Source organism: Haemaphysalis longicornis, unplaced genomic scaffold (assembly GCF_048455015.1).
Source record: "Haemaphysalis longicornis isolate Haplotype H1 unplaced genomic scaffold, Haemaphysalis longicornis Haplotype H1 scaffold_12, whole genome shotgun sequence".
NCBI classification, from domain to species: Eukaryota; Metazoa; Arthropoda; class Arachnida; order Ixodida; family Ixodidae; genus Haemaphysalis; species Haemaphysalis longicornis.
In genome coordinates this window covers 82,134,704-82,161,624 of record NW_027526225.1, presented here as the reverse complement: position 1 = coordinate 82,161,624, position 26,921 = coordinate 82,134,704, and the positions used below count along the sequence as shown (strand labels likewise).

The 26,921-nt window shown below is 48.5% G+C and overlaps 2 protein-coding genes across 3 annotated transcripts in view; one reads left to right on the top strand and one right to left on the bottom strand.

Annotated features, from left to right (window-relative positions):
- Nucleotides 1-26,921, bottom strand: part of LOC144161696 (semaphorin-2A-like) — a 36,683-nt gene that overhangs the window by 1,164 nt on the left and 8,598 nt on the right. Inside the window, exons 4-6 of the mRNA XM_077692319.1 lie at nucleotides 13,387-13,450; nucleotides 9,303-9,652; nucleotides 1,162-1,289 (exon numbers count right to left, since the gene is read on the bottom strand). Coding sequence (XP_077548445.1) covers nucleotides 1,162-1,289; nucleotides 9,303-9,652; nucleotides 13,387-13,450 — 542 coding nt within the window. The remainder of the gene's footprint in view (nucleotides 1-1,161; nucleotides 1,290-9,302; nucleotides 9,653-13,386; nucleotides 13,451-26,921) is intronic.
- On the top strand, nucleotides 19,476-25,365 carry LOC144162872 (uncharacterized). Of its 2 annotated transcripts, XM_077693583.1 has the most exons (4): nucleotides 19,476-19,890; nucleotides 20,745-21,021; nucleotides 24,817-25,036; nucleotides 25,265-25,365. In XM_077693583.1, exons 2-4 carry the CDS (start codon nucleotides 21,010-21,012, stop codon nucleotides 25,348-25,350), a joined length of 318 nt encoding a protein of 105 aa, XP_077549709.1. In that variant the 5' UTR covers nucleotides 19,476-19,890; nucleotides 20,745-21,009; the 3' UTR covers nucleotides 25,351-25,365. The 2 variants fall into 2 exon arrangements, with proteins under 2 accessions (XP_077549709.1, XP_077549710.1); XM_077693584.1 differs by lacking the exon at nucleotides 19,476-19,890 and having other exon boundaries at nucleotides 19,964-21,021.

The window sequence follows — 26,921 nt, the reverse complement described above, 5'->3', positions numbered from 1 at the left end:
CTCCAGAATGTCCGTGCGGATCCGGTGCACGTGTTTGTAGAGAGCTCCCTGGGCAGCCCGGATATTCACTGTCGGCGGGGGAGACAGCCAGAGCTCCCAGGAGGTGATGGAGGCGAGGGATGGGTCAAGAGATGGCGCGGTGCAGTCCCAGTAAGAATGAGGTATGGATGGGCAGGAAGAACGGGTGGGACAGGAAGGATGGCCAGGGTGCCGATAGATGCGGTGAAAAATGTGATGGGAGAGGAGTGAAGAGGTTTGAGCCTGCCGAATGAGGCACGCAGCCTCACGAGTTAGACGGGAACTGCGGGTGAGTACAGGGTGCGTGATAGGCGTTGGGCGTGTATCGGAGTGACGAAGCCAGTGGTGTGTGTCATGGTGTCATGGTGAGCGAAATAACGAAGGGCTGACTGACAGTCGGAGAAGATATATACTGGCTTGGTGGTAGGAACTCAAAGAGCAGCTTGTTCAATTGCAAGGGCAATGGCGTATTCTTCGAGGGAGGTCGAATCCGATGGTGACAGGACACACGTCATGACCCGCTACATAAGGAATGCCTCCAAAAGTTGATCAATCGGAGGGCCAGGAGAATTAGAGGGGGTAATTGTTGGAGTGAGAGGGACGGGGAGTAACACTGGCGTGGGAGGAGAAGGTGAAATAGCTTGTAGGGCGAGGAATAGAACAAGGAAAGTTGAAGGACAGGAGGGGGGAGGAGGGAGAAGCGGAAGCAGTAAGAGGGGAGGGGCGCTCCACTTTATGGGCGGCAGAATCACTCGTTTTCTGCCGCCGTATGCTGCGCAGCAACTATATACGTGGCGATTCCTTTCCCAAACTATCACACTTCGCCCTTTTTTTTTTTTTCATTCTTTACACAGTGCGGCTATACGCAGCAAACTGTATGTTTAATATAAGAACACTCCGGTTGCTCCCTTCAGTTATATTCTTGTGTATTGCTTCAAATATGCCCAACGTCCACTGGCGCTAGTAGTACGGAAAGTTGCTTGCCGAAATTTACTGTTCAAAGTAGGTTTGAAAATCGATGTCAAAAACCCTGTCGGAGTTTATTAAGATATCGAAACGGACACCAGTGCATTCGCCTTTCACAACCGGCGAACTCCATACATAAACGCATGCCAGGAAGGGAGTCGGATAAAGCGTTCTTACCTTCAAGGAGACCAGCATCTTCCGTATCGGTTCTCCCGTGATGTTGAAGGTGTCCACCATGACGGCCGGGGCCGGAGCAGAGCCGTTGGGCTGGTATTGTTCCGCAATCTTCAACACTGCCCCTTCCGCTGTAAAACCGAGATGTTTTCAAGTCCAGTGCACCAGTAGCACAAAATTTACGGCGGACTTTCCTTTGACCGACGGCAGCGTTTGTTGTCGTTTATGTTCATGTGCAATTCAATGAGGCGACATGTCTAAGGTAATAGAAGAGAACAAACGTTTCTCTAGGTTTAGGTTGAAACCGTCGCCGATGCCACCGAATTTATATGCTTTCCTAAGGACCCATGGTCTATATGCACAGCGGTATGAGTGCAGGCGAACGTAAACGAACTCGGGCGCAGAATCACCATGCCGCCATCAGGGAAGACGTTAGAACCAACCAGTGCTGTTGAATTAGTCAAATACCGGAAATTAAAAAAAATGCAAATGATTTTGAGAAGTGTCTACAGTGCGAAAGCATTCTTACGGTGCTTCTCCGTCATACCAAACTTACGTTTCCCTTCTGTTTGAAGAAAAGACATACGCCGACTAGGAAGTAAAAAGATTGTAATGAAGTTTCGATACACAGAACGGGTGTATTGTTCACGATTTGAAAAAGGCTCCCGTTTTGGGGGCCGAAGCGACTATATATTTTTTTATTTTACGCCCGGTGTCTTCATCCATTTTTCAGTGATCGTTCCCTACAAGACGGTTGCCCTTTGACGTCCTGATTTCATGATCTCCTTGCTAAAATTAAAAGAATACCGTCCCGCTGAATCCGACCTTTACAGATTTCTGTACTAACTGAACCGGAACGTCGTTTGATCGCTGCTATCGGTGTTCCCAGAAAAAAGTAGCTGCTTTCATTTCCCCTTTTTGTTGCAACCTTGACGCGGTGACAGTGACGCCCAATTTTTGTAATTTCCGAATGTACGATTACCGTACTGTTATCACATGTACTCATCAGTTCTTCGTATTTTTTTTCACCCAGCATCCCTACAGAAGGCGTCTCTGCGCACCCATCAGCAATTCGGGGCAGTGAGCTTTTAAGCCATCCCCATGAAAACAATTCTCTTTCCGATCATTTTTTAGTGCGGAAACATTTTTGGACGAGTACCCTAGAAAGATCTGTTACGCGGAAAGTTTCGTGCCTTGTATCTGCACACGAATGCGTAATTGATGAAACAAAGATATCTAAAGGCTGTAATATTCTTAATGTAGGCTACTGGTGGTGTTAAAATTAATAGAATATTTTTTCTTGTTTTTCAGGGCACCCATGTCTGCCAATATGCTTGGAATGGGAAAGCATAATGGCTTCCCCTGGCGGTGCTTATCAAAGGCTCATTTGGTGTTACACCGCGCTTGCGTCTCTTCCTTCGCTTTCTATTCGTCATCTTTTGGCGCAAATTATTTCTACAGGCAGACTGGCGACACAGAATTCTCGAACTTACAGCTCTCCGTGGCAGGGGTGCGCCTTTTCTGTTGACGTGCCGTCACGATCACCCGCCACGCGATATGGCGTTAGCGTTGCACGCACTAGGCTAAACACTTGTTGCGCCGCTGAGAAGGTGGTGATTTAGCGCGATAGTAACGCGGTCAGCTGCTAGCCTAGACACCCGGGTTCGATTCCCAGTACCCAGTTTTTCAATGTACCCAGTTTTCAATTCAATTCAATGCACCTTCAAGACAGAACCCATGCAGACAGACCAAAATGTCTGGGTTTAAGTAGCCCAAGAAAGTCTTTAAGAAGCAAACAAAAGAAATTGGTGCAGCTTGCACAAGGCTGGAGAAACAGCAAAGCTTGCGGCCTGTCCCCCTTCGTCGGAGGCCCGGCTGTTGCGTCCGCATCAGCAGCAGGAGCCTACTATGTACACGGCAGGACCAAGGCCTCTCAATCGACCACCAACCGCTCCTGCGCCGCCCCGATCGAGTCCATTCTTTGCTTCCGAACTTCCTTATTTCGTCCCTCCACCGAATAATGCACGATGATGACGATGATGATTAAAGGCCTCCCCTTTGAATCGGGGTGATGGCGTGCGCCATCTAGCCTATCTTAGTAGTTTGAATTTAAATTTAGTCCCTCAACTCGGATTTCTTTTTAATTCTGCCCTGCCGCTACCCCTGGCTGGGATGTTATTTTATCGACTTCCCTGCTTTTTTTCCACCAATACTCTAGCCGCTGCTTAGTAATACCTACTGCTGCCCAGTTAATGCTTCCATCAATTGCGAAGCCCAGTGCCTCAGGAAGTAGGACTTTTCCCCCAATTCTATCCGGCTGAATCTTTTCGCATCCTATTACTATGTGGTCGATTGTTTCTTTATCCCTGCCACATACAACACATGTCTCATCCTGGGACGAATATTTGCTCATGTAGGTTCGAGTTCTCAAGCAGCCAGCCCGCGCCTCAAAGAGCAACGCACTACCTTTATTGTTGTCATAAAAGTTCTCTTTCCGGATCTCTTTTTTGCTTGCTTTGTAGATTCCCAGCGATCCCTTCTTTTCCATCCTCTCTTTCCACATGAGCGTCTGTTTCCTTCACTTGCTTTTTAACTGCCCCCCCTTGTTTATTTGCCGCGGTCAAGGTATATTTAGTCGCCAGCTTTCGCGTCCTCTTCCGCCATTGGGTGTCCACACTTTTAAGGTACACGTACCTGTGCACTCTGGCTGCCCAGTTCTTCTCATCTAAATGTCTAAGCCGCTCCTCAAAACGTATCTTACTTTGCGCTTCCCTCACCTCAAATGAAGCCCAACCCATATCGCCTTGTACCGCCTCATTTGTAGTCTTACTGTGAGCTCCCAGTGCTAATCTGCCGACTGCCTTTTGGTTAACCTCCAGTCCCGACAGGATATCGGACTTTAAGCATAATACGGCATTAAAGAACGTGAGCGCCGGCACCATTACCCCTTTCCAGATGCCTCGAACTACCTCGTACTTATTGTATCCCCAAAGTGCTCTATGTTTCATTACTGCTGCATTTCGTCTCCCTTTCAGTTTGAGGTGTTCTTCTGGGCATCCGGGTAGCCTTTTCCTTCATTAAGCCAGATCCCCAAGTATTTGTATTTATTTACTAATGGTATGGCTTTCTGTTGAATTCTTATTGGTGCTGTATGAGCTTCCTCGTTGAACACCATGACTCCAGATTTCTGTGGGTTAAAATGTAGTCCTAGGTACGTTGCCTCATCACCACAAATGTCGGCCAGTTTTTGAAGGTCTTCCGCATTATCAGCCAGCAACACTATATGCAAAAGTGCCGCCGTCTACCGGAAGAAAAACGAAACGAGCAAGCGGCGCCTTGTTGGGGAATGGCGGTCGCGGGATTGCTTGGTACGGAGCGCGTGAGTGGCTTTCTCGGCTTGGCAATCCTTTTATATTCAGATTTAAGCGCAACAAAATGAGCGGGGAGTGATCTGTGGACCTTTCTCTGTTGCCCACATTTGAGAGCGACTTCGTAAATACGCATTATTCATTATGCATCGCATTACGCATAAATACGCATTATGCATCGAAAAAGCAGTCAGGATGGCACCGGCAGGGAAGCTTTTGGAGGCTGTCGCGTTTCTCTTTTTCTTCGGGGGGGGGGGGGGGGGGGGGATTTGAGAACACGAACATTGAAAGTACATCCGTGTTGGTTCGCATCCCGCGGATTTCTCAGGAGGTCATTCCTGAAACGCTTCGAGCCGATGCGGCCTGCTGTGACGTTGAAATGGGGGAAGAGGTGGGGGGCACTCCGCGATATAGCTATACGCTAAGGATCCTCTGTGACGCAGAGGAAACCTGCAAAACAAAACAAAAAAACACTTAAAAAATAAGTTGCATACCTGGCATTTTTTGACAGCGGAACTGCTGTGGCTGGCCGTAATGTGTGGCGTGTAACGCGTTAAACATTGCCAATATATTACCAGTAATTTTCCTATGAATGATTAAATTACCAATAAATTGCCGAGCGCTTGTGAGCGCGTGCCTCGCGGCGACCGCTGACCGTCCCCTGCTCGCGCCCTTGACAACAAAACTGGGTGCACACTACCGCTTAGAAAATTCCGCTCGAAAAATTGGATCTTGGGAAAATAGGCTACGGACGAACAGCAAACGACGAGCGGTAAATGGCCGATACACGGGTTACTACATACGTTACTTGCGCTACTCATGGTGCTACGTGAAGGTTGCAACTCTCGCGGATCCCTTATTTCCTGTAACGTGTGGCAAACGAAAGAATGCGTAGCACTTCCATAAAAGTCCACCGAACGTCCAGAATAAAAAGAAGACACGGGCGCGCAAAGCACGAATGGCAGACTTAAAACTCATCCCACACGATAAAGTACGAGCTGACCGATGCAGTGCGCCTTAACCACCAGCAGGCTGGAGTGCTCGGCGGCAAATACCGGGCTAGAAAATAGATAACTTTGGGACCTTTTTAGTCCTGCACATATTCGTTTTGTGGCTAAGCATGCGATCTAGCTATAATGTTACTGCGCGAAGGGAAGTGACACCCGCAAGCGACTTCACGCAGGGTTCGAATCATGCTTCCGTCGAGAAATAAAAAAAGAAAGTAAACATCCCCCTCGCGAGGGGCACGATCAAATGCAGAGCATTTCCGCGGGGGGCGCCCCTGCAAGTCGTATGGATTACGTATTAGTTGTTGTTGTTGTAATTGTTGTCTTCCACCGTAGACATTGTCGATGAAGTCGATGGTGAAACGTGCCGTGAACCCCCTGCCGCGGCTATGACGCAACGTGGCGCGGCTATGACGCAACACAGTCCAACACAATCCACTTTAATCCATCCAATCCAAATCCAAACCAATCCAACCCAAGCCAAGCCAAGCCAAGCCAAGCCAAGCCAAGCCAAGCCAAGCCAATCGAATCCAATCCAATGCCCCTCGCGAGAGAGTGTTATAGCGCCGAAATCGCGCCACCACACGAACGCGTGATGTTGACGTCACGATCACGCCACAGATGTTAGCGACAGGAGCGCGCGCGAACGACATATGGGGTTTAATCGCGAACCGACCGCGGCGAGAGAGCGCGATGCGAGCGCCCCCACCTGTTCTTGCGCGCGAATCGACTGTTGCTCAGCGCCAACCCAACGCAGCGAGAGAGGGTGTTGCGCACGTCCCCACCTGTTGTGCGCCCGAACCGAACGCGGCGAGAGAGGGTGTTGCGAGCGGAGAAACGGCGAGGAGGACGCGGGGGACAGGGCGCACCTGTGGCCGACAGTTGAATGAGTCAAGGATATAAGGCGCGTTCGTAACCTTCCATTCTGTGTCCGCTTTGTGGCGCAGTGGGTAGAGCACCATGTACCTTGCGTTCCGCCCGCAGAGTCGTGGGATGGAAACCTGGCGCCGGTAAGTATTATTTTTTTATATAGTGTAGGGGGAGCGATGCGGACTACGACTACGGACGTCAACGCGGGTGACATCGTAAGTTACTGAAATGCTCTGCATTTAAAAGATGTGTACGTTATTTCCGTGGTGGTCGTCGTATCATCTTCGAGCACAGAAAGTTACGCGGCAGTATTTAAGCATCTTGAACAACGATAAATGCCGACGTGCGCGTCGCTAACCCCGGGCTATCATGTTTACTGCGGTATCCGGAGATCCGGAAATCCCCCGACATGGCGGAAGCGTACGCGGTCCCCGCAAGAGGGCGCCAGTTTTTGCTTAAGGTCTATTGGCCTTCTTTTTCAAGATCCGTCTCTCAGTATCCACTCTGTCACCTAGGTAGCGCAACGATCGTCATTTCGTCTAATTACGTTGCCGCCCCAAGTTCATTTCTTCTTCAGTATTTTAACTGTGATATCTTCTACTTTTATCTCTCAGTGTTACTCCGATCATTATTCGTTCCATGGCCTGTTGAGCAGACGTAATTTTGCTTTCAAGTTGTTTAGTAAGGCACCAAGGTTCCGCTCCATATGTCATCACCTCACATTTGTTTCTGAACTTGCCGCTGAAAGTTCTCTATCACTGGCCGAATCGTTTCGTCCGCAGACTTTCACATCTCTCCCAAAGTGGACCGCGTTAGGACGCGCTAGAACCCGCGCCTAAGTGTAATGCGATGATAGCTCAATCGGAAAGACGCCAGCTTCATAGTGCGAGCGACCCAGGTTCAATTCCAACCACTGGAAGTGTTTGTTTTTCCAATTGACTGCACATGGTACTGCTCTCACAGCTGCTAACCCACCCCTAGGGCCTTCGGGGTGGCCCAGGGGTTAGGTTGCCGGTTTCACGGGGTAGAGGTCACGGGTTCAATACCAGGAACCTCCCTAAGCACATTTCTTTTCTTGCAAAGTCGGGGTTTTCAGTCTACGAGTGACTGAGTTATGTCGGCCTAAACAGCTCTGCCGTTAAAAGAAACAGATGTATCGGGCTGTCTCGGAAAAAAATTAAAGTCGTTCCACTCAATGTGAAAGCTCCCGGAAGTGAAGAGTAGTGATTCGCCATAATGGGCTGTACCGCAGTTATCCGCTTACTGCTACCACCCCATGCAATTCAAATTTCCCGCCTTCGCAGTGCTCGCGTGCCCCCTGCCTGAAACTGCGCCAGCGGGACTTCTGGATTGGATTGGGTTGGTTTTGAATTGGATTGGATTGGATTGGATTGGATTGGATTGGATTACATTTGGATTGAATTTGGATTGGATGATATACAGCAGTAAGCATGATAATCAGCTAATCCTAGACGACCAGGAAAGCTAAGAATAACCAGCTGAACCTTAGCTCACGCTACTTATATCCTGATATTGCCGCTTGGCTTTCGAAGCCTCTCGGTTACGCCGCGGCGAAAAGACCGTGACAGCCTACACCGTAACGCTGTGGCGATATGCTCGTTTCCAGAGAGCGAGCTAGGACGACAAGGCGAGCGCCTAAAGTGTTGTGCACTTAAAAGCGGCAGCAGCGATCGCACGGAGTTCTGTCTGAGTTGATACGATCGCTGCGAAGGGCGGTCACATGCGGCGATGCGCGTTCCTTCGATGCCACCAACAAAACTTCAGGTTGGTGAAACGGAGAAGCACCGTAAGCATTCTAAGGCAATCCCAGGATTTTCAATTTCACATTAATCCACTCGGCTTACCTATTCATGCTGCTTACAAAGCAATTTGGGTCCATTTGACGCGAAAATGTGATATGTGCTGCGGCCTTAAGCAATGCAGGGCGCCGTGCTTACATTTCGTGATGCCACAGAGTAAACAGAACTTGCGAGTAGAATCGTATGCTCGACATCGTCTTTTCCGAAATTTCATCGTTGGCTCCATCTATTGGTCAGAAAGGTGCACTGAGGTGAAGCCGAACTTCGCGACTGCCGTAGAGTTTAAGCATATACAATATATAGCCAATGAATGTACTTCAGGCAGTAAAATAGGCAGTTTAAAAAGTGATTGTCACTTTTCCCGACCTTTTCATACAGAGCATACTCAGAAAACGCAGAAACTTTATATATGAAGAAATTTAGCAGTTCCCAACCCACCTAGAAGTTTGTTTTCGAGCGTGCATGCTTGCGTGGGAACTTCAGAAAAGATGGCAAAAACAAAACACTCCTCCGTACCGTGCAACGAACCGTCGGTTCGTTGGCTCCCAACGCAGGCCTTTACGTAAGCACCTCTGCAGGGGCTTTTGCGTACAAGAGTTTTTAGCTGCCAGGAAGTGCAGAAGCCGAGAAAGTAGTTCATCCCCGTTTGCGGAGTTAGCCTTGACTGCAGCTAGCCAGATAAGTGTACAGAATCATCTGCTGTCAAAAAAAAAAAAAAAAAAACTTGCCGAGAGTCTTGCGCACTTATGGCACATGCCAACGTTGGGGACTGGCGACGTAAGTCTAGGCCAATCCGCTGTTGCATGCGAAAACCGCAAGTGCGATTAAAACAAACCGGTCTCGAGATCTTGTGCGCATACCATCATGCGTTGCGGGGGGACTGCGAAATTAGTGTAAAAACTGTCTTCCCTAGGCCACACATTGCCTGCTTGCCATCTGGCTCGCTCGGCCAGCTGTCAGCGTGTCATGCAATCTACACTTTCTCGGGGAAAAGTAAAGGCCGATTTCGCCTAATGTTTTCTATGTTTATAAGCGTCCCCCTTGAAGCCACCCAGAAAATCGTCGACGTCGTCACTCACCCGTGGCCACGTAGCAGACGACCCAGGAGCCCCAGCTCTCGGTCAGCACGAATGCGGCCAGGCTTTCGAATTCGAGGCCACGGCGAGCGTAGAAGGGCCGGCCGTGGCGAGGTTTAGCCGGACCGATGAGCAAAGGGTGACCATGCAGGAAATGGACTGGCTTTACTTGGCGCACATTGGGGTCTGGAGGACAGTCGACCCCTGGACGCGTGAAATTGACTTCGTCTGCAGGAGCGGGGTGACCCAGCTCGTACTCGTCGTTGCTCGGCAGTTTGACGAAGGAGCTGTTGAACGCCTCCTCGACGCCCTGCCACCGGAATGCACAGATGGCAGAGTCGGTTGACCCATGACTGCACCACAAGGAGCCGCGAGGAAGGAAAATTCAGGGCGACACTGAAGACTGCTTACGTGAGGGAGCGGCAAAGAATTACATTTAATTTCAAGCTGTGCAATCTTGTATGTCTAGTGGTAAGCCCGCCTTGATTGAGACCTTTTCTCTTGCGGCAATGCCTTCGTCGAGAGAGGGTTGTATGTCTGGCGTGTAATCTTTGCACATGCATTTCTACCCAGACCCCTTAATAACATGCATGCTGATTCACAAGAAGCATGCGCCAGCATAACACCCAGTATTGTCGCGTATACACGAAGTTTGAAGAGGACAACGACGATGGGAACGCCTCCAGCCACCTCTTTTCAGCGCGTGCTGACGGACTGACGACGACGACGACGACGACGAGGACAGTGTCTCGGGCAGTTGTGCGCGAGATCATGTGCAGCGAGCTGGGAAAGCTATTGATTGATTGAAAATATCTTTATTCCCCCAACAGGCCAGGGTACCAATAAATCTATTCATTCATTCATTCAAAAGAAAAGAAAAAAAGAGGGAGGAAAGAAGGTGGCTACCCCGATTCCGTGATTCCACTTGCCTTCATCGCCGCTATGGCCCTGCCTGCCGATGACCTTGCCTGCCATCGCTGGCAGGCAGGGTCATCGCCGCGCAGGATGGCCTCCCACTGCTCCCTTGACGTGTTTGGGAGTGGGTGTACTGTTGGTATGTACTGACATGCCCACACTGTGAGCTATAACGCCAGTCTAGCGCGTGGTGTGCGGGAGCAAAGGAATGCTTCGCTGAGTCATTGCAGGCACACGTTCGCCTTATTAAAGTAGCTTCACTAACCCGGACTATGTCGTCCTCATTCTGGCTACGTGGCAGTATGTCTTCTTATGTCTTCTTTGATTTTCTGGGTGCCTGCTCATGCCGGGCTGCAGAGTAATGAAAGAGCCAACCAGCTCACTCGCGAGACCGCTTTCCGGGCTCCCTACAACCCTAGCCAACCGCAAGAACCTACGCTCCCGACACCCATCACCCTCCAAGACTCATACTTACGCCTCCATCCACAACTTTGGAAATAACGGCACGTACTTTCTAAGCAAGCACAAATGCGTACCCTTTAAACTGCAGCAAGAGAGGCCCTGTATAACGGGATGTCAACACCCACCTACCCAAAGTTCTGCGACACACCTAAACAGGACCACATCTCGAATGGGTGCCAGCGATTTCCCGGAGCGACAGCAGCACTGCAGTCAGCAGCCCTACACGGCCAATGCCGCCGAGCAGCTTTCGTCAAGAAGTTCGTTACAGGTGCCGTGAACTGAGCGGACCTAACACGGCTCGTAGTTCATTAAATAAAGCTTCATTTATTCATTCACGTCCTAACGGCTGCTGCGGTGTCGTCTGCTGGTAGCTTTAGCAGCAGCAGCTTCCACGCACTGCGGAAATTCTGTTTTAAATGCAGAGCATTTCTTAGCCTCGCCTCTTCCTGCGTCGGACGGCGTCCACAGCTCCGCGTCCGCAGCAGGTGCGCCTCTCCTCCTTCCCTCCTCTCTCTCAACAGCGGCTGGCCGGCGCGCGCATGCGTCGTAGTCAGCCCGTTCGCTCCGTCGCGGTCTCGGCGTAACAGGTCGCGGTGGCTCAGTGGCTAGGGCGTTGCGCTGCTGAGCACGAGGTCGCGGGTTCGATTCCCGGTGGCGGCGGCCGCTTTTCTGATGGAGGCGAAAAGCAAAAACGCCCGTGTGTACGAGATTTCGGCGCACGTTAACGATCCCCAGGTGGTTAAAATTAATCCGGAGCCCTCCACTACGGCGCGCCTCATCGCCTGCGTTGCGTCGGCGCGTTAAACCCTACAATCAATCAAATCAATCGGCGTAACAGGTACGTGATAGCAGCGCGGTGGGGCGTGGAAGGGCGCGCGCTGCTTGCGCATGCGCGCTCCCCCCCCCCCCCCCCTCGTACTGCTCTCCCTCTACTGCGCGCGCTGCAAATATAAAGCGGCTAGCGGTCGCTCGTGCTTCAGTCGCTGCGTTGCTCCTTCCTTCCTTGGTTGACGCTCGCTCCACCCTAACGCGACTTTACTCTCCTCTCTCTACCCCAAACCAACACCAACGCGACTACGACCCAACTACCCACCCTAACGCGACTTTACGCGGCGTTAACGACCCGCAATGCTCTGCATTTACTCGTGTTCCCCTCGCGGGAAGGCGCGGGAATTTTTTTGTCTCCAGTCTTCTTCTGAGGTGTACGTATTGTCGTGGACGACGGCGTTTCAAAACAGACCCTGAGGCATACGCTTCAGAGTCCATTGCAGTAGATACAGCACCGACATGCAGGAAAGTGTCCAGCGGAGTGATTGTCCTTTTATTACTATCGCCGTTATTCTTTTCAGATTACGTCGTTTTTGTCTATATTACTAGCACCGAGAGGCCTGGACAGCCTCCCTTCCTAGCAACAAGCACGAAATTGATGTTCACATGCTTTTCTACCTATGTAATTATCACGTCCAAATTACTCATATAGGCCTCCCGTAGTGTGATTGCAAGCTCTGTTATCATCCTTAGGATGTTTCGATGCTGCTTGAGCTGGTCGTTGGGCCGGCGAACGTGCGCAGGAAAACCTCGCTGAGTGATGGCGTCACCGTGCGTGCTGGCACCGTTTCCCGATAGCTCTGCCTGGCCGCGCTCGGACCGGACTCTTGTTGCCACCTGTCGGAGGCGCGATGCAATTGGTACAAGCACGGCTTACGGAACCCGTCGCGGGGTGCTCGCTGTATCGCCTGTTGCGGCAAGTTGAGCAGTTTTAACGGTGCAAACAGAAGAATTTATCCCAAAATGAAAAAAAATCCAGAAGCCAAGAAGCGACAACCTGAACTTCTCAATTAGCGTCCCACACGCCAGACCACACAAGCCGAACGGTGGCCATAAAACGAGTACAAAAATTTGAGCAAACGCTAGTCCCGCCGTTCGCCCCACCGCAAAGCCGGTGGGCCCGCGTACATTGTACCCACTTTAATGGGAGAGAGGTCATTGCTCTTTGGGGATCTAGCGTCGACGACACCACGCAGAAAACTTGGCGGAGTCTCTAGGCGTAACCCCGCACGAACTTACCCGATCCAAGAATACGCTTAATTTTTTCCGTGGTTTCTTCCTTCTCTCTGTTACTAGGGCTGCAAAGCGAAAACCGCAAGGAGCGATATTCAGAAACGACACGACGGTGATCGGCAGCTGTTCCTCCGGCCGTCACACGCCGGAGCAACCCCATGAAGAAGACGGCGCGAGCGATCATTGCGACCGAAGGAGAAACGTCCATTCAATGTTACACACTTATAGGACGGTTGTTTACAAGTAGTGCTAGCTCAATAAACGTGACCGCAAGGTTGTTGTGCGTCCATTTATAAAAAAAACGAGAACTAAATGTATGGCGGAGAGCTGAGAGACTTGCTTCTCTACGAAGCACAGTGTACGCCGTACTGCCATTTTCATCTTGTTTCTTCCTAGGCCGGAAGTTTGGCCCCCTCAACGGCTCCCTCTTTGGCTATAATGACTAATCACTCATGCTACTACCATGTTTATCTAAGAGGTGGAAACAAAAATGTAATAACATCAGTCACCGCGTCTCAGTAGCTTTCGCTAAAACACAACAAATTTTGACAATATTTTAATAGCACCATTTTTGCAAAAGGAAAACCTACACAGCAGTCTCAAAAAAGAAAGGAGAGGGAAAGTGCGGGGGATGTATCAGATAACTCACGCTTTGAAAACGAAAGTACCGAACAGCACGCCATCATCCATGTCAGGAACATAGACCGAGCCGTCTGCAATACCGGAAGAGAAAACAAGGCTGGTGAGAGCAGCGGCTACAGTTTATGCACACGGATGTGAAGAAGTACATTAGAAATTGCATATCACTGAAACGTCTGGCTAACCGCAATAATGTTAATTCCCACCGATACAAAAGTGGCTCAGAGATATATTTGAGTGCGCTGCTTTTTTGTGTGCGTGCGCGCGTGTGTGTGTGTGTGTGTGTGTGTGTGTGTGTGTGTGTGTGTGTGTGTGTGTGTGTGTGTGTGTGTGCGTGCGTGTGCGTGTGTGTGTGTGTGTGTGTGTGTGTGTGTGTGTGTAGCTTTCGGTGCACGTTAAAGGTCCCCAGGTTGTCAAAATTAATCCGGAGCCCTCCACTACGGCGCGCCTCATCGCCTGCGTTGCGTCAGTGCGTTAAATCCTACAATCAATCAACATTTGTCTCTTGCGCACTCGCGAGCTTTTGTTCTACAGTTTTCCACTATACATGTGCGCTGCGACCTCTATTAGACATCAGGTATTTGAGCGCATGTCCGTCCCTTACTCCCCCTATTGTTACTACCCCTCGTTTCACGCCGGTATCGATTACACCTTCATACCAACTTGCCCAACGTTCAATGTCTCTGAAAACTACCCAAAGCGGCCTTGCGACAATTTGTACTCAGCCTCCATTTCAAACGTGCAAGATGTGCAAGCTCGTGCGTGGCAGATACCCACACCGCTTCACTGCCGGCCAGGAGTGTGATGTGCTTGTCGGGTAAAGTACTATCAAGATAGACTGAAATACAAACAACGGAGCACGTAGCTTTCAGTACATGCTGCGCATCCTGGCGACAGGCAGCGCATGCGCAGTAACAACAAGTTACCAGTGTTCCTGCCCAACCTAGGTATAGAAAAAGCATAATCGGGGTGTGAGCATGTCGAGTAGACCACCGCCATGTTTTACCTCTGTTCATGCTGGAGCTATCTGGTTCTTTCAATGGAGAATTCCTTTGAGAGAACAGGAGCAGCAGCGTCGTGCAGTGAGGAGTAGGGGACAGAACACTTCGGAGCAGGTCCACTGCACCTGACAAAGGAATACGGCATGCACCAGGAGATCATGTGGGAGAGTGGAAAACAACGATAGAGGAGGCCTTTCAGCGATCTAGGTCGACATCGTCTTTCTAACAAATGCCTCCACTTTCAGCATTTGTTCCGGCATCGACAACCGGTGACGAAACGTTGCTGCGTACACTTCGTCGTCATCGTCGCTGCTGCTGCTGCTGCTGCTGCTGCTGCTTGAACTTTAATCTGGCGCTGAGCTCCAGCAGCTATCGCTGCTGTCATTCTCTAATTCGTCAAGCACTTCGGCAAGGCGACGTACAGGCAAGGTGAACGGGTACTGCCGGAACTTACCGCAACGACGTCAAAAACCTTAGAGCCCGAGCCCCAAACACGCTTTGCCGCCGCCACTGCCTCCGTACCATGCACCGCCACCCCTGTGCTCGCCGGGCCGCGACAACTCGCGGGAGAAAAAAAAAAAAAACACGAAAAGGGGAGGATATGACGTTAAAAGTCATGCGACTTCCTTCGTACTCTGCGGACTCCGCTTTCCAAACGGGAGCAGATCTGACTCCCCCCGGCGGCTATCCGTGCCACTTCATCCCCTGTCAAGCCTTTTTTGGGCTTTTTGTCCGTACCCCTAAGCATCCTAGGATGTTGAATAAAGTGATTTGAATTGATTTGAAAGTGATCTCGCTCTACCACTGGATCACAGTGCTCCTACTCCTGCTTGCCCACTGAAATACGCCGGCTCAGAAGAGAGCACTTTCGGAGTGCTTTTAAGTGCTCCTGCACTCCCAATGGAATTCACCATTAGTTCGTCGTGCGCCACTTCATCCCACGCAGCGACCAAGTTCGATAACGGAAACCTGCCCCAAACGCGGCGGCCGGCCAAATCAACATGCTCACACATCGATTATGCTTTTTCCATACATAAGTTGGACAGTGTTGCAAATCAGCCATCCCAACGCCGTCACCTGTGCTGCTACTGGTCATCCGAGCGCAGTCACCGGTGTAGCGACGTTGCCTTACTCCGTCCGCTATCGACGCGGCGCAGAGCGCTGAAGTTCTCGAGCCGACGAAAAGTTGCAGCAACATTTATGTACAGTATGTACAAGGGTAGCAAAAGCGTTACATGGCTCGCACAAAGGCGACAGCACGTATCAACTCGGTGCCACCGAAAAGTGCTGCGCTCGCTGTGCTTCCTGGCGGGTTTTATACCCCCGGGCAGGCCCGTAGCCAGAGGGGGGGCCCTGGGGGCCCGGCCCCCCCCCCCGAAAATTTTATAAGAAGAGGGGGGGGGGTGTTCTTCCGCTGCAGGGCTTTCGGCACCCCTCTGCATCAAGAAATTTGTCTACAACAGATGACCATGTGCAAAACTGAGCATATCTTTCCGTGCCAGTGTCCTACGCCGCGTAAGCAACCCGGAGCATCAGAAAAGAGTACGGGAAGCCGCATGCGACAGTAGGCGCCTGATAAACAGAGTAGGACGGCTGCGATACCGACTTTGCTGCCACTGCGGCTCTCCCGCTCGGACCACGCACACCATTAATTTCATCCCAAACATGCCCAGCCTGTGGCGCCCTCGACGGGCACTTCACTCTCTGTGCGAGGGCGCAGCAGACTCCTTCCCTCCTAATCCATCTGGCAGCAGGCGCTGCGCGACCCGGAGGCATCGAGCCAGGTCGGTGATGTCGCGAAAGCCGTCTTCGCCGCCCTGGGGTCCACCACCCAAGCCTGCCGTCGCCCGAGTGCCCCCTCCCCTCACCCCACGCATCGACGAGGAACATCCCGTCGTCTACACAATGGCACTTCGGCGACTCGTGCCGCGGCTGCTGGACATAATCCGCTTTCGGCGGCACTCTCGGCCACCCAAGCGCCCCCGAATTTAATGACCGGAAACGTTCCGAAGAGGTGGCGACAAAGGCTTCACGCGGCGCCTCACTTTTAGCGGCAGGCTTGACGTTCCTGTCTGCTTCTTTGGGGACGTGCCGCGCATCGTTCTCCAGCACTTGGCGGTGTGGCTGATGACTCTGCAGAGGCCGTTCAATGAGCCGCCAATGCCAGAATACCAGAAGGGATCCCAGATGTCCTCCCGACGCTTCAACATCGGTGGTCCGAAGGGCTTCGACCTTAGGCAGATTGCCTCACCGGAGTCAACCAGACCTTCACGTGTGCGAGAGGGAAACGTGCACTCTCTGTGTGAGAGTGTGGGCGAGAGTATGAGCGCCATGGATTTTTGTGATTGGTGCGTTCCTAATAACAGCGGGAGAAAGTGGACGGAACTATGACACTGCCTGTTCACGCTGGTCAAGAATGTAAATACTTCTACATAAAGTTTTCTTTCTCCCTCAACTTGGTCCTCGTGAGTGCTCCGGCACGACATCAACCGCGGTCAACTTCGACCATGCTACCCCGGTTCACAACAGTGACCCCCCAGTCCCTGGCAATCGCGGCGGCCATCTGGCCCGCCCCTCCCTTACAAAAATGGGTTCTGAATTTCTGTTGACGTTTCATTGAGTTCTCATTGATTCAACGGAAAATCAACAGAAACTCAATGTTCATTGAGTTTACACATTGAGAACACAACGGAATTTTCGTTGTGGTCCGCACAATGATTTTTCTATTGTGGAGTTCTTGTTGACTTTTTGTTGTATTTTCAGTGACTCATGGTGATTATTTGTGAAACTCAATGTTCATTGAGTTTACACATTGAGAACACAACGGAATTTTCGTTGTGGTCCGCACAATGATTTTTCTATTGTGGAATTCTTGTTGACTTTTTGTTGTATTTTCAGTGACTCATGGTGATTATTTGTGAAACTCAATGTTCATTGAGTTTACACATTGAGAACACAACGGAATTTTCGTTGTGGTCCGCACAATGATTTTTCTATTGTGGAGTTCTTGTTGACTTTTTGTTGTATTTTCAGTGACTCATGGTGATTATTTGTGGGCAAGTCATCAGCAACTGATGCCAAATACTATCTGCATGCTTCTTCGACATGGACAGCCACGTGCACTAAAACTTTAATACCCACTGTCCTGGATGTATGAGCCTAATTAGGCAGCATCTTAGCATATTTTTGTGCAGTGTGAGTGTATTAAATAAGTTGCATTTTTCAAGGAAGTTGCATTTTGTACAGGTAGCCAGCTTTCACAATGCAACTCTCAGCGCTTTCTTGTACCGGTACGTATATCCCAGCTGAAAATATGGCAACATATCCATACGACATGCATGATATCATAACGATTTCGAGATGTCTTCAATATCACAAAGATTTCAACGAAAATCACATAACTTTTACGGCATGTTGTCGACACCTTATGAATTCAACGACATTTCGTTGTCCTCAACATCATGAAGGTCCAATATCGCAAAGATTTCAACGACTTGTCGAATAAGTATAACGACATGTCTTTAATGATAAGGACTTCTACTAGATGTCGATATACTGCAAGATTATAAAGGTCTGATATCGTAAAGAGTCAAACAACATGTCGAAGATCAACAACATGTTCATGATATAAAGATTTCAACGATGAGTCCTAGACGTTCTGCAACATATGTCTTCAAGGTATTCTTACAACATGTCACATATCGCACAAATCAGCGCGTCATGTCTGATGCTTTGTGTAACATCTCGCAGACAATATATGTTCTGCCTTGTCAGCATTGGAAGCATGCAAAGTACAAGATACAGCACAAGGTAAAGTACAGTACAAACTCTGATAACTTGCACTTTCAGTGTGATCGAACAAAATTCAAATTCTTGTTTATACTGTTGTTTTATCAATGTTTCTAGAGTGCATATTTCAATTTCAGCCATTCAGTTAACCCATAAAATTCACTTGTCCATACTACAAAATATCCACTGTTTCACCACCAGCTAAAAATTTGTCTCCAGATATCATTAAACAGCAGCGTCTATATCTGGTATAGACGCTAGACGAAAACGTTTGCGTTCTGATTTTTCCCTTCTAGACGGACGATAGCATAACGACAACGATGTCAAGATATGCTTTGACTCATACCACGGCAATCGTTTGTTGCTGAAGCCTCGGTTGCTCTTCGTCAACAACAAACTGAATCGGCCGGACAGTTTTTTTCGATTGCGTGTTTCCATTTCTGCGCAGGCCGGCGGGGGCGGCCCATGTTACATCTTTTTCGCTCGTCGCTGCCGCCCACAGTACCTGTTTGCTGCACTTATTACGTCGCCGCCACCACATGCTTCGGTCTCTTTAATATTGCCTTGCATTATCCCCAACTTGTTACAAACTCAGAGGTTTTCGCTGCTGTATGCGCCTGACATGCCAGGAGTGACATCGCTTGTAGTTTTAGCGCGATGTTGCTTGTCTGCAAGATCGGTGCGTGACAAACAAGCGTTACCAACGCCACAATTCCAACGGCGCATACCATTTCCTTCGTGGCTACCGTGGCTTGCGAAGAAAAGATCGCGGGTGACCTGCGATAGCTTTGCTTGAGTCAAATAAGGGAGCTCCGGCTCAATCGCTCGGAGTACTAACAATGTGACCTCGTCTGCAAGATCGGTGCGTGAGAAACAAGCGTTAGAACTGCCAGAATTCCAAAAATGCAGCATTGACTAGACACAAACGAAAATTTTCATTGCCGGCTTACGTAGTTATAGAATCATTTTAGACGTCCGCTGAAGTTCCGCCTGTATGGCCGAGTGGTTACGTCTTCGATTACTGTTTTGAGGGTCTGTGGTTCGAATCCTCGTCGGACGTTTTTTTTTTTTTTTCCTGATGAAGGTTGTACTACCTCTTCTTTTTTAAAACCATAGTAAGCGCCTGTTCCTTGCTTTCAATCACACCGACGTTTCCCACCCTCTTCTTAAACCCAAAGTAGTTCGTTTTCTCGCACCTCCTCTCTAGAGAAACCCGCCGTGAAAACAAAACCAAAACTAACTTTAAAACCTTCTTTACAATTTAAGTATATATGTCAGTTAGTTTACTTTTATTCGCTTTTGTGTTTAAAAACCTCAAATTCAAGTTATAAACACTTTTAATACTTTAAAAGCAGGAAGTTAATTACCAATAACACAATTTTCGTCAAACACAGAAATGCTGCTATTGCAGTCTGGCAACTATCACTCCCTTTTTGTGTGTTTGTTTATGGAGTTGGTTTTGTGCGGAGTGGTAGCTGGGGCGATTTGTTCAGTTTTATCTATTTCAAGCTTAAATCATAGTTGTAAAAGCTTTATAGGGTGATGATTGCCCTTCCAACCTACGCGTGTGTTGAACACGCGGGAACGGGAAGAACGATCATCGCCTCAACGATCATCGCGCGTCAAAGGTGGATGACATTGCGTCCGAACAAAGTGTCGGTGTCCTTGAAGGGGAAGACGAGCGTGAAGAAGGATTTTAGGCGGGAAACGTCGTTTCTGCTGGGGTGAGTACGCATTTTTTTGTTTTTCTGTTCTTGTTCGGAACGAGTTCTGGTGCTTATGGGTCAGTTATTCGGTAGACCCCCATCTCATTTGCTCTCAGAGCCTATGCGATGTAGCATACTTGTTTGGCGCCTTGGATTTACCAGTCTACCGTTTCCGCAGCCGTCAGCATCAATTTACGCTGAAGCTAGACCTTTGTTGCGATGCTCTCGCTGTAGAACGCGGCAGCTAATTATTTGACATCACGCAAGGCTCTTAAACACCGGGGCGTTTGTTTGTTATGTGTCTCTCAAACAGTGCCTTTGCGGCGACTGTTAATTCCGTGCAGTGCGCTTCGCAGCTATTACGCTCGCGAGACCGGCTGCCGCCGTCGCGACCCGTCTCGTGGTCTTCGGGCCGTACTCGTGAAGCTCACATTCACATACGTGGAAATTGAAGGTGAAATGCGCGCGCGTGGTCTCGCAGGGGCGCCTGCCCACTCAACTCTATTTATATTGGAGAATCGAACTTGCAAAGGCAAGCTAGGCATTGAAATGGAGGAGCCTCAACTAGTACACACCAGTTCCGATTGAAAGCTAGGGATGCATATGGGCTGCTAGCAAGCGTTCCATGCAAATTAGCATAGCAGTGAGCTTTGCATATATCAGGCATACCCCACTCACAGAACCTGCGTGCCTAATAAATACATTACTGTGACCTAAATTTCAGTTTGGGTGTTGCGGGAATGTTCTTATTAGGGCCTTGGAGGTTACTCATTAACGATTAATAATCTGCTTAATGTAAGCATTCGTGGTTTGTGTGTGCTTTTCTTGTATTTCATCAAGTGCCACCACACTCACAGATTATGCACTTTCAGGTGCTGCTGCTGGTTGTCCGGGTTGGCTGGCTGGCTTTCAGTCCAGTTTCAAAGGCTTTGCCAGGGCCCTCCGTGACCAACTGACACTGCACCTGCTGTACCGAAGTACTGCCTGGCCTTTCCTTGGTGCTGGGTACGCTTTGCCGCCAGGAATAGTCAATCCTTCATCCATCATCTGGCCGCTTGGACCACCCGTTCAGAAGCCAGCGCATTTGCTCAACGCATCGGTCCAGGCACCGCTGCCACATCAGTGCACCCACTGATTATGTACTTTCAGGTTAGTTATTTCATGTTGGAACCTGTCATAATGTATACCTGTTAGCAGTGCTCTAGCCCCTGGTTATTTGAAACAGTTTCATGAAGCAGTGTTGTGCATTTTGAGTGTGTCATTGCTTAGCAGGGATATTGAAGCGAATCTGGGGCCAATGGCTAAAGTGCAAGAATAGAAATTGAACTGACTTTGAAGCAAGTATCCGTATGTAATCAAGCCAAGCAAACATTTAGGATTTTCGATATGGTTTTGAATTTGCAATACAAACTGGTGTGGAGCTACTTTCCATTTTAAGTAAGCTTACAATATTATCTACTTCAGATCATACTGTTATTAATCACACTATACCGAAAAGTACATACCGCAGTCTGTAGATTTTGTCGGCACTTTTTTCGCAGTCTCTCATGACAGGCACTATTCTCAGTGATTGGAGGATAGCCGAGGTAGCACCAGTCTTTAAGTCAGGGACGGTACTTCACCATTAACCCCTTAAGTGCTTTGGACGAGCAGAGCTCGTCCTGCCCAAACTGTCACCAAACTGCTTTGGACGAGCAGAGCTCGTCTTAGCGGAATAGGTACTGCCCTATACTGTTCAGGACGAGAAGCGCTCGTCTGCGGCTTAGATTGCGTGCCGTCCACTAGATGGCAGCATTTACTCGACGAATTAGTTTTCTCCTGCGGTAAAGCGTGCTTTTTTTATGAAAATATGGCGTGCGGTGGCGCCGACCCATGCATAGCTGGCCCGTCAACTAGAAAAAGAAGCTGTTCATTTTCGTCATCTTCTTCAAGTGATGCTGATTCGGATACAGACGTTTATCTTGTCTCTGGAAGTGAAGACAGCGATGACGGTGAATTGAGCAGCTCCTCCGGTGATAACAAAGACAGCGGGGAAGCGAACATCGCGACTGCTCGCGAGTGGATCCTGCTTTATGTGGACAATCCTCCTGTGAAGTCTCATCGCTTTCCATTCTTGGCCATTCCAGGCAAGACTTTCATATTGTCATCGCCGGGTGACATTATGGAATATATTCAGCAGTTTCTAGACGATGAACTTATATAATATGTTGTAGACAAAACCAATCGCAAAGCGGCTGAAAAGTTGAAATGCTTTCCTCCCAGTGATCACTCCCGCCTCAAAAAATGGATACCAGTGACAAAGGAAGAGATGTGGGTATTCCTTGCACTCCAGCTATTGCAAAGGTGCTTGCTTAGCCTACACAAGTGAAGAAAGATGTGGCATCTGCAACTGTTCTATTTATAAAGTTTTTAATTTTGTTAGCAGCAGGTACCTGGTTTCCTATGTATTCTTCAGAAATAAACTTTATTGTGTTGATTTGACTAACTGTGGGGTACAAATATTTTTTCAACATCGACTAGCTACTTTTTAGTACAATCAGATTCGAAATCAGCAATAAAAAAAATAGGCACTTTTGGTCGGGAAATTCTAAAAAACATAAAGCACTTAAGGGGTTAAATTTTCCTAACAAGCACCATACGCTAGGTCAGGGAACATTTCATCCACTCTCAAGTTGCTAATTATTTATAATATCACATTCGAATATCAGCACGGTTTTCACAGGGGTTACTTGAAAATTTTTCGCGTACCCAAGCTGCAGCATAAGTGTCCGATTGATTTTCGTCGGCTTCCCGTCGATGAAACGGACCAAACATACCTCCAAAGAACAGAAACGTGCGATAAGGATTGAGCATGAGGGTGATTAAACAGCGCTTCCAAAAGCAGCGTACCACCGGGCTCATTCTGGCAAATTTGCCAGGCTCTAAGTCTGCGATTTAGCGCGACGACCCATTTATGGTGACACTCAAGCGACGCAGGAAATTTGTGCAGCCAATAGACTCCGCACATGCAGACACTTGTTTTGTCATGGTGCACTTCGCACGGTTCTTGCATAAGCACATTGCGCTTACGCTGATTGTTGGTGCAGCCAGTAACGACGTAATCACGCCTGCCCGGACAAGTAGCTTCTGAACATCGCTAAGTAAAAAGCAATGACGGCAATTTTCCCAGAATTCCGAAAATAAACATCAATTGAGGATAAAAAGGTCAGGCGTCCTGCTGGCAGGACGAAACGTGGCCTCACAGGCAATGCCTGTCAGGACAAAGTGGTGTGGACTGGCCCGCCACCTTAGCAGGTTAGGAACAGAATTGATGGGCGAACGGGACACCTCTTGGAAGAATTAAACGTTCTCCTTAGGCACTGCTAAACTTGTTGCTGCTGAAATTCCCAATAAATGACACCGATTTTCGATGCCGTTCGGGGCGTCTGATATTCACGCATGGCACGGAGCAACAGCGTGGGACTCAGCGTCGTCTGCTCGCCCCGCAGTCCGAAAGAATTGGTGGCGCCCAGTGCAGGATGGAAATTCTTGTCTATCATGTCTGCTGCAAAATATGCCCATGTGGTCGAGATTTCGGCGCATGTAAAGATGCGCAGGTTGTCAAAATTAATACGGAGCCCTCTACTATGGCTCACCTCACAGTCTGTGTAGCGTTGGTGCATTAAACCCGAGAATCAATCAATTATAATTTATGCTTCATCTACATTGAAAAGAAAACACTTGAAAATCTTTGTCCCCCAGGTGGAATCTCTGTCACCGCCAGTGTATGTAATTTTATTGCACTCTTACCTCGCAGTTGTTTCCACCCAGATCCTGTGCATAATCGCTCAGCATTGGAAGCTCAGGCGGAGGATGGTCATGCGCTCAACATACCAGAACACTGTCACTAGAGCACCTCTCAAACTCTCGTACTTCTCAAGAAGTGCGCAGCATGCCTGGGGGGGCACAGTAAAAACAGTGCCTCTTATCACACGCCACTACCACATGAAATATCGTTGCAGCTTTAAGTGCATAAATTTTCCTTATTCGAGCCACAGTCATTTGAAGCAATGAAAAAAAAAATAAGGCAATCAGCGCGCGGAGGTGACACAGACAGTGCAAAATTACCTTATCTGAGCCGCTGTCCGCGCCTGTCCAATTGTCACGCTGTGCTAGCTCGCTGTGCTAGCATTCGTCGTGCAGCCTGCTTCGTGTCTGGTTGTAGGAGGCGTGAACAGCGCAGTGCGGAATTTCGAACCAAAAACAATGCTGGGTACTCCTTACGACAAGGCATTCGCAAACCCACAATCCTGCAGAAAGAACACCAGCCACACAAAAAGTTCCTGCTAGCACCACGCCGCAAACCACATTTCGCGTATGACCCTCGTGCACTGCTAGCCAATGAAAAAATGAAGGAGCAAATTGGCCTAGTTGTAACTAGGGTTCACTCTTTTCAATTTAAATAATTTAAAAAATCAATAACAGTCTGCTCATTTTATTTTGCTGAATCGGGTGCTAAAAAAGGTCAGTTTTTTATGGATAGTTGCATGAGTCAGGGCAAGGCATCGTACTGCCTACTTTGTGTGCATTACAGCCATCTGACTATTTTAGCCACATAACCTTTCATCCAGATTGACCTAACAGCACCCAAATGGTTTTTTTTGGCCTTTCTACCACAAAGCAATACACCCACGGTGTACTGCAGTGGGCACTTAGCAAACACTTTAATGAATTCTTGAAACAAGCCGAAAGCATGTTGAGGTATGCATGTTCACCCATAAAAACTAAAAATATACATTTAAATTAAATCTATTCGAAAATAATTTTTAGTGGATCAATGCCAAAATCTGTAAATGAATTACCGTAATATTCTGAGAAATTGTTCATGGGTACTCAAACTCTTCATTGTCTCGATCCTGGAGTTCATGTTGGTTCAACTGTTTCGGTTTTATTTTCTGCTCGCAGGTTGACATTGGGGGCGGTGTGCTAATTGAGAAGGGGTACCTGGATCAGCTGGTGCATGCGTGTGCGAGTGGCCCTGGCAAATTTGCCAGGGCTCTTTTGCGCCATGTCTTCACTCCGGAGGAGCTCAAGGGGAAAACTCTCTTTGGAAGGAAAGGCAAAGCCCAGGGCGACGCTCCTACAAAGCCAGGGTTGGACCAGGTGCGGGTGAAGGCTGTGGTCGGTGAGTGCACATGATTTGCATTTAGAGTGCCAAGAACAAAGCTGTCATCTTTGTCAACTTGTAGCTAATCACCCGTTTTTCTTCATGTGCACAGTGAGATCAGTGCATCCCTTTTATGCTTTTTGGGAAAGTGTCTATTTTTGCACACTTTTATTACTAATTCTGAGAACTTGCTGAACACGTTTTCATTTTTTATAGTAAATCATAAATTCATTCTATCTCTTGCAGGCTACACGGGCCAGAAGTTTCCAGGTGTGAGCGCCGGTTACATAAAAAATAACCTATCATCGCTTTTGAATCGGGAAATAAAGTAAAAAGTGCACGCTGAACACCTTGTTTTTCTTTTTGCATGTCTGCATGAGGCAGAATTTTTAGTCACATGACATGCACTACTGCCACACCATAAGCTCGTGTATTGGTGGTGCGATAAAATGTAGATTCTTGTTCAACCTACAATGATCGCAAAAACCTTTGAAAGAAATCGCAGCAGAAACACATTGAGCATTCGTGTAAAACTCAACAACATATCAACAGAAACGCATGGGGCACTCGTAAAAATCTCAACAAAATATCAACAGAAACTCATGCGGCACTCGTAAAAATCTCAACAAACTATCAACAGAAACACATTGGGCACTCATAAAAACCTCGACAAAATATCAATACGAAATTCAGTAGAGACTCAACGGAAAGGCAACAGAAACTCAATGGGAATTCGACGTAAGAAATTCAACGGAAAATCAATGAAACCACGGTGGCCACTTTTCCTGAAAAACTCAACAAATCCTCAACACAATCTCAACAGAAATTCTTTGGATACTCAACAATGTTTGTTGAGTGAATTCAACAAAATTTCTTATGAAACTCAACAATCATTTTTGTAAGGGCTCCCCCTTCCCTTGATCCCTGAGCTTAAACAACGTTGTTCTCTCTCTCTCTCTCCCTCTCCGCCCCCACCAAGCAAAATCTGCGACACGGAACGACACAGGGCGCCCCCGGCTCAAATTCAGTGGCGAGGTCCTTTGCAATGGAGGCCAAGACGCACTGTAGTCCAGCCCGTGTTTGGGACGGAATATATCGCGTGTTTGCCCTCCTTTGTGTGGTGTTCTCTGCGTTCGCCATTATGAGCACAAAAAAGAAGCGGCAAGGTTCAACACTGATGAACTACTTCAACAAGCTTGCGAAGGTAAGCTTTCTAGATTTGTGCAATTTTACATAAGTGCGGGAACATTATAGAACGCGTATACAATATGCATCAGCATTTCTTATGTCTAGTTTGCTCCGCGATCGCACATCGGCCCATCGTCCGCACTTCGGCTCTGGCAGGCCTTTCTTCAGTGCTTTAAGGAAGAAGGATCTGGCCGCTTTTTCGCAGAGCCGCCTCAAGACCGCCCCACCTCAAAGGAGTGGACACGGTCCCCGTCTTCCACCACCTCAACCCACTTCATTTCTGCCGCAGTGATTTTAACCTGTTATATGCAGAAATAAAAAACGTACAAAAATATTTCTGCTATTCGTAGTTTTATTTTTGGCGCAGAGTAACGTAGTTTTATTTTTATTAGCGGAATTTGTTGAGACATATTGTCCGTATGAAAATATTGCACTATTTGGTAGATTACTTTCCAAACTAAAGATATAGAAGAGTAGAATAGTACTTAAAAACTCAAATAATTTACATACTGCTATTTTTACCGAAAATAATTACTGAAAATAGGTACTTTTTCTTGAAATAGTCAAGGCCTACAGCGAGTGGGCCCCTCCCGAAAAAAATTCCTGGCTACGGCCCTGCCCCCGGGCGTCCGTTGCTGCCGCGAAGGGTTTGAATCGCTCCAATCAGGACTCTCGCTGGCGGAAGTTTGGATCCGACGAATGGAGGCGAAACGAT

What these genes read in the sequence shown, in the direction of transcription:
- LOC144162872 (XM_077693583.1), top strand. An exon ending in GCGGGTGAAGGCTGTGGTCG is followed by an intron (nt 25,037 to 25,264) that starts GTGAGTGCACAT and finishes TATCTCTTGCAG; the next exon opens with GCTACACGGGCCAGAAGTTT.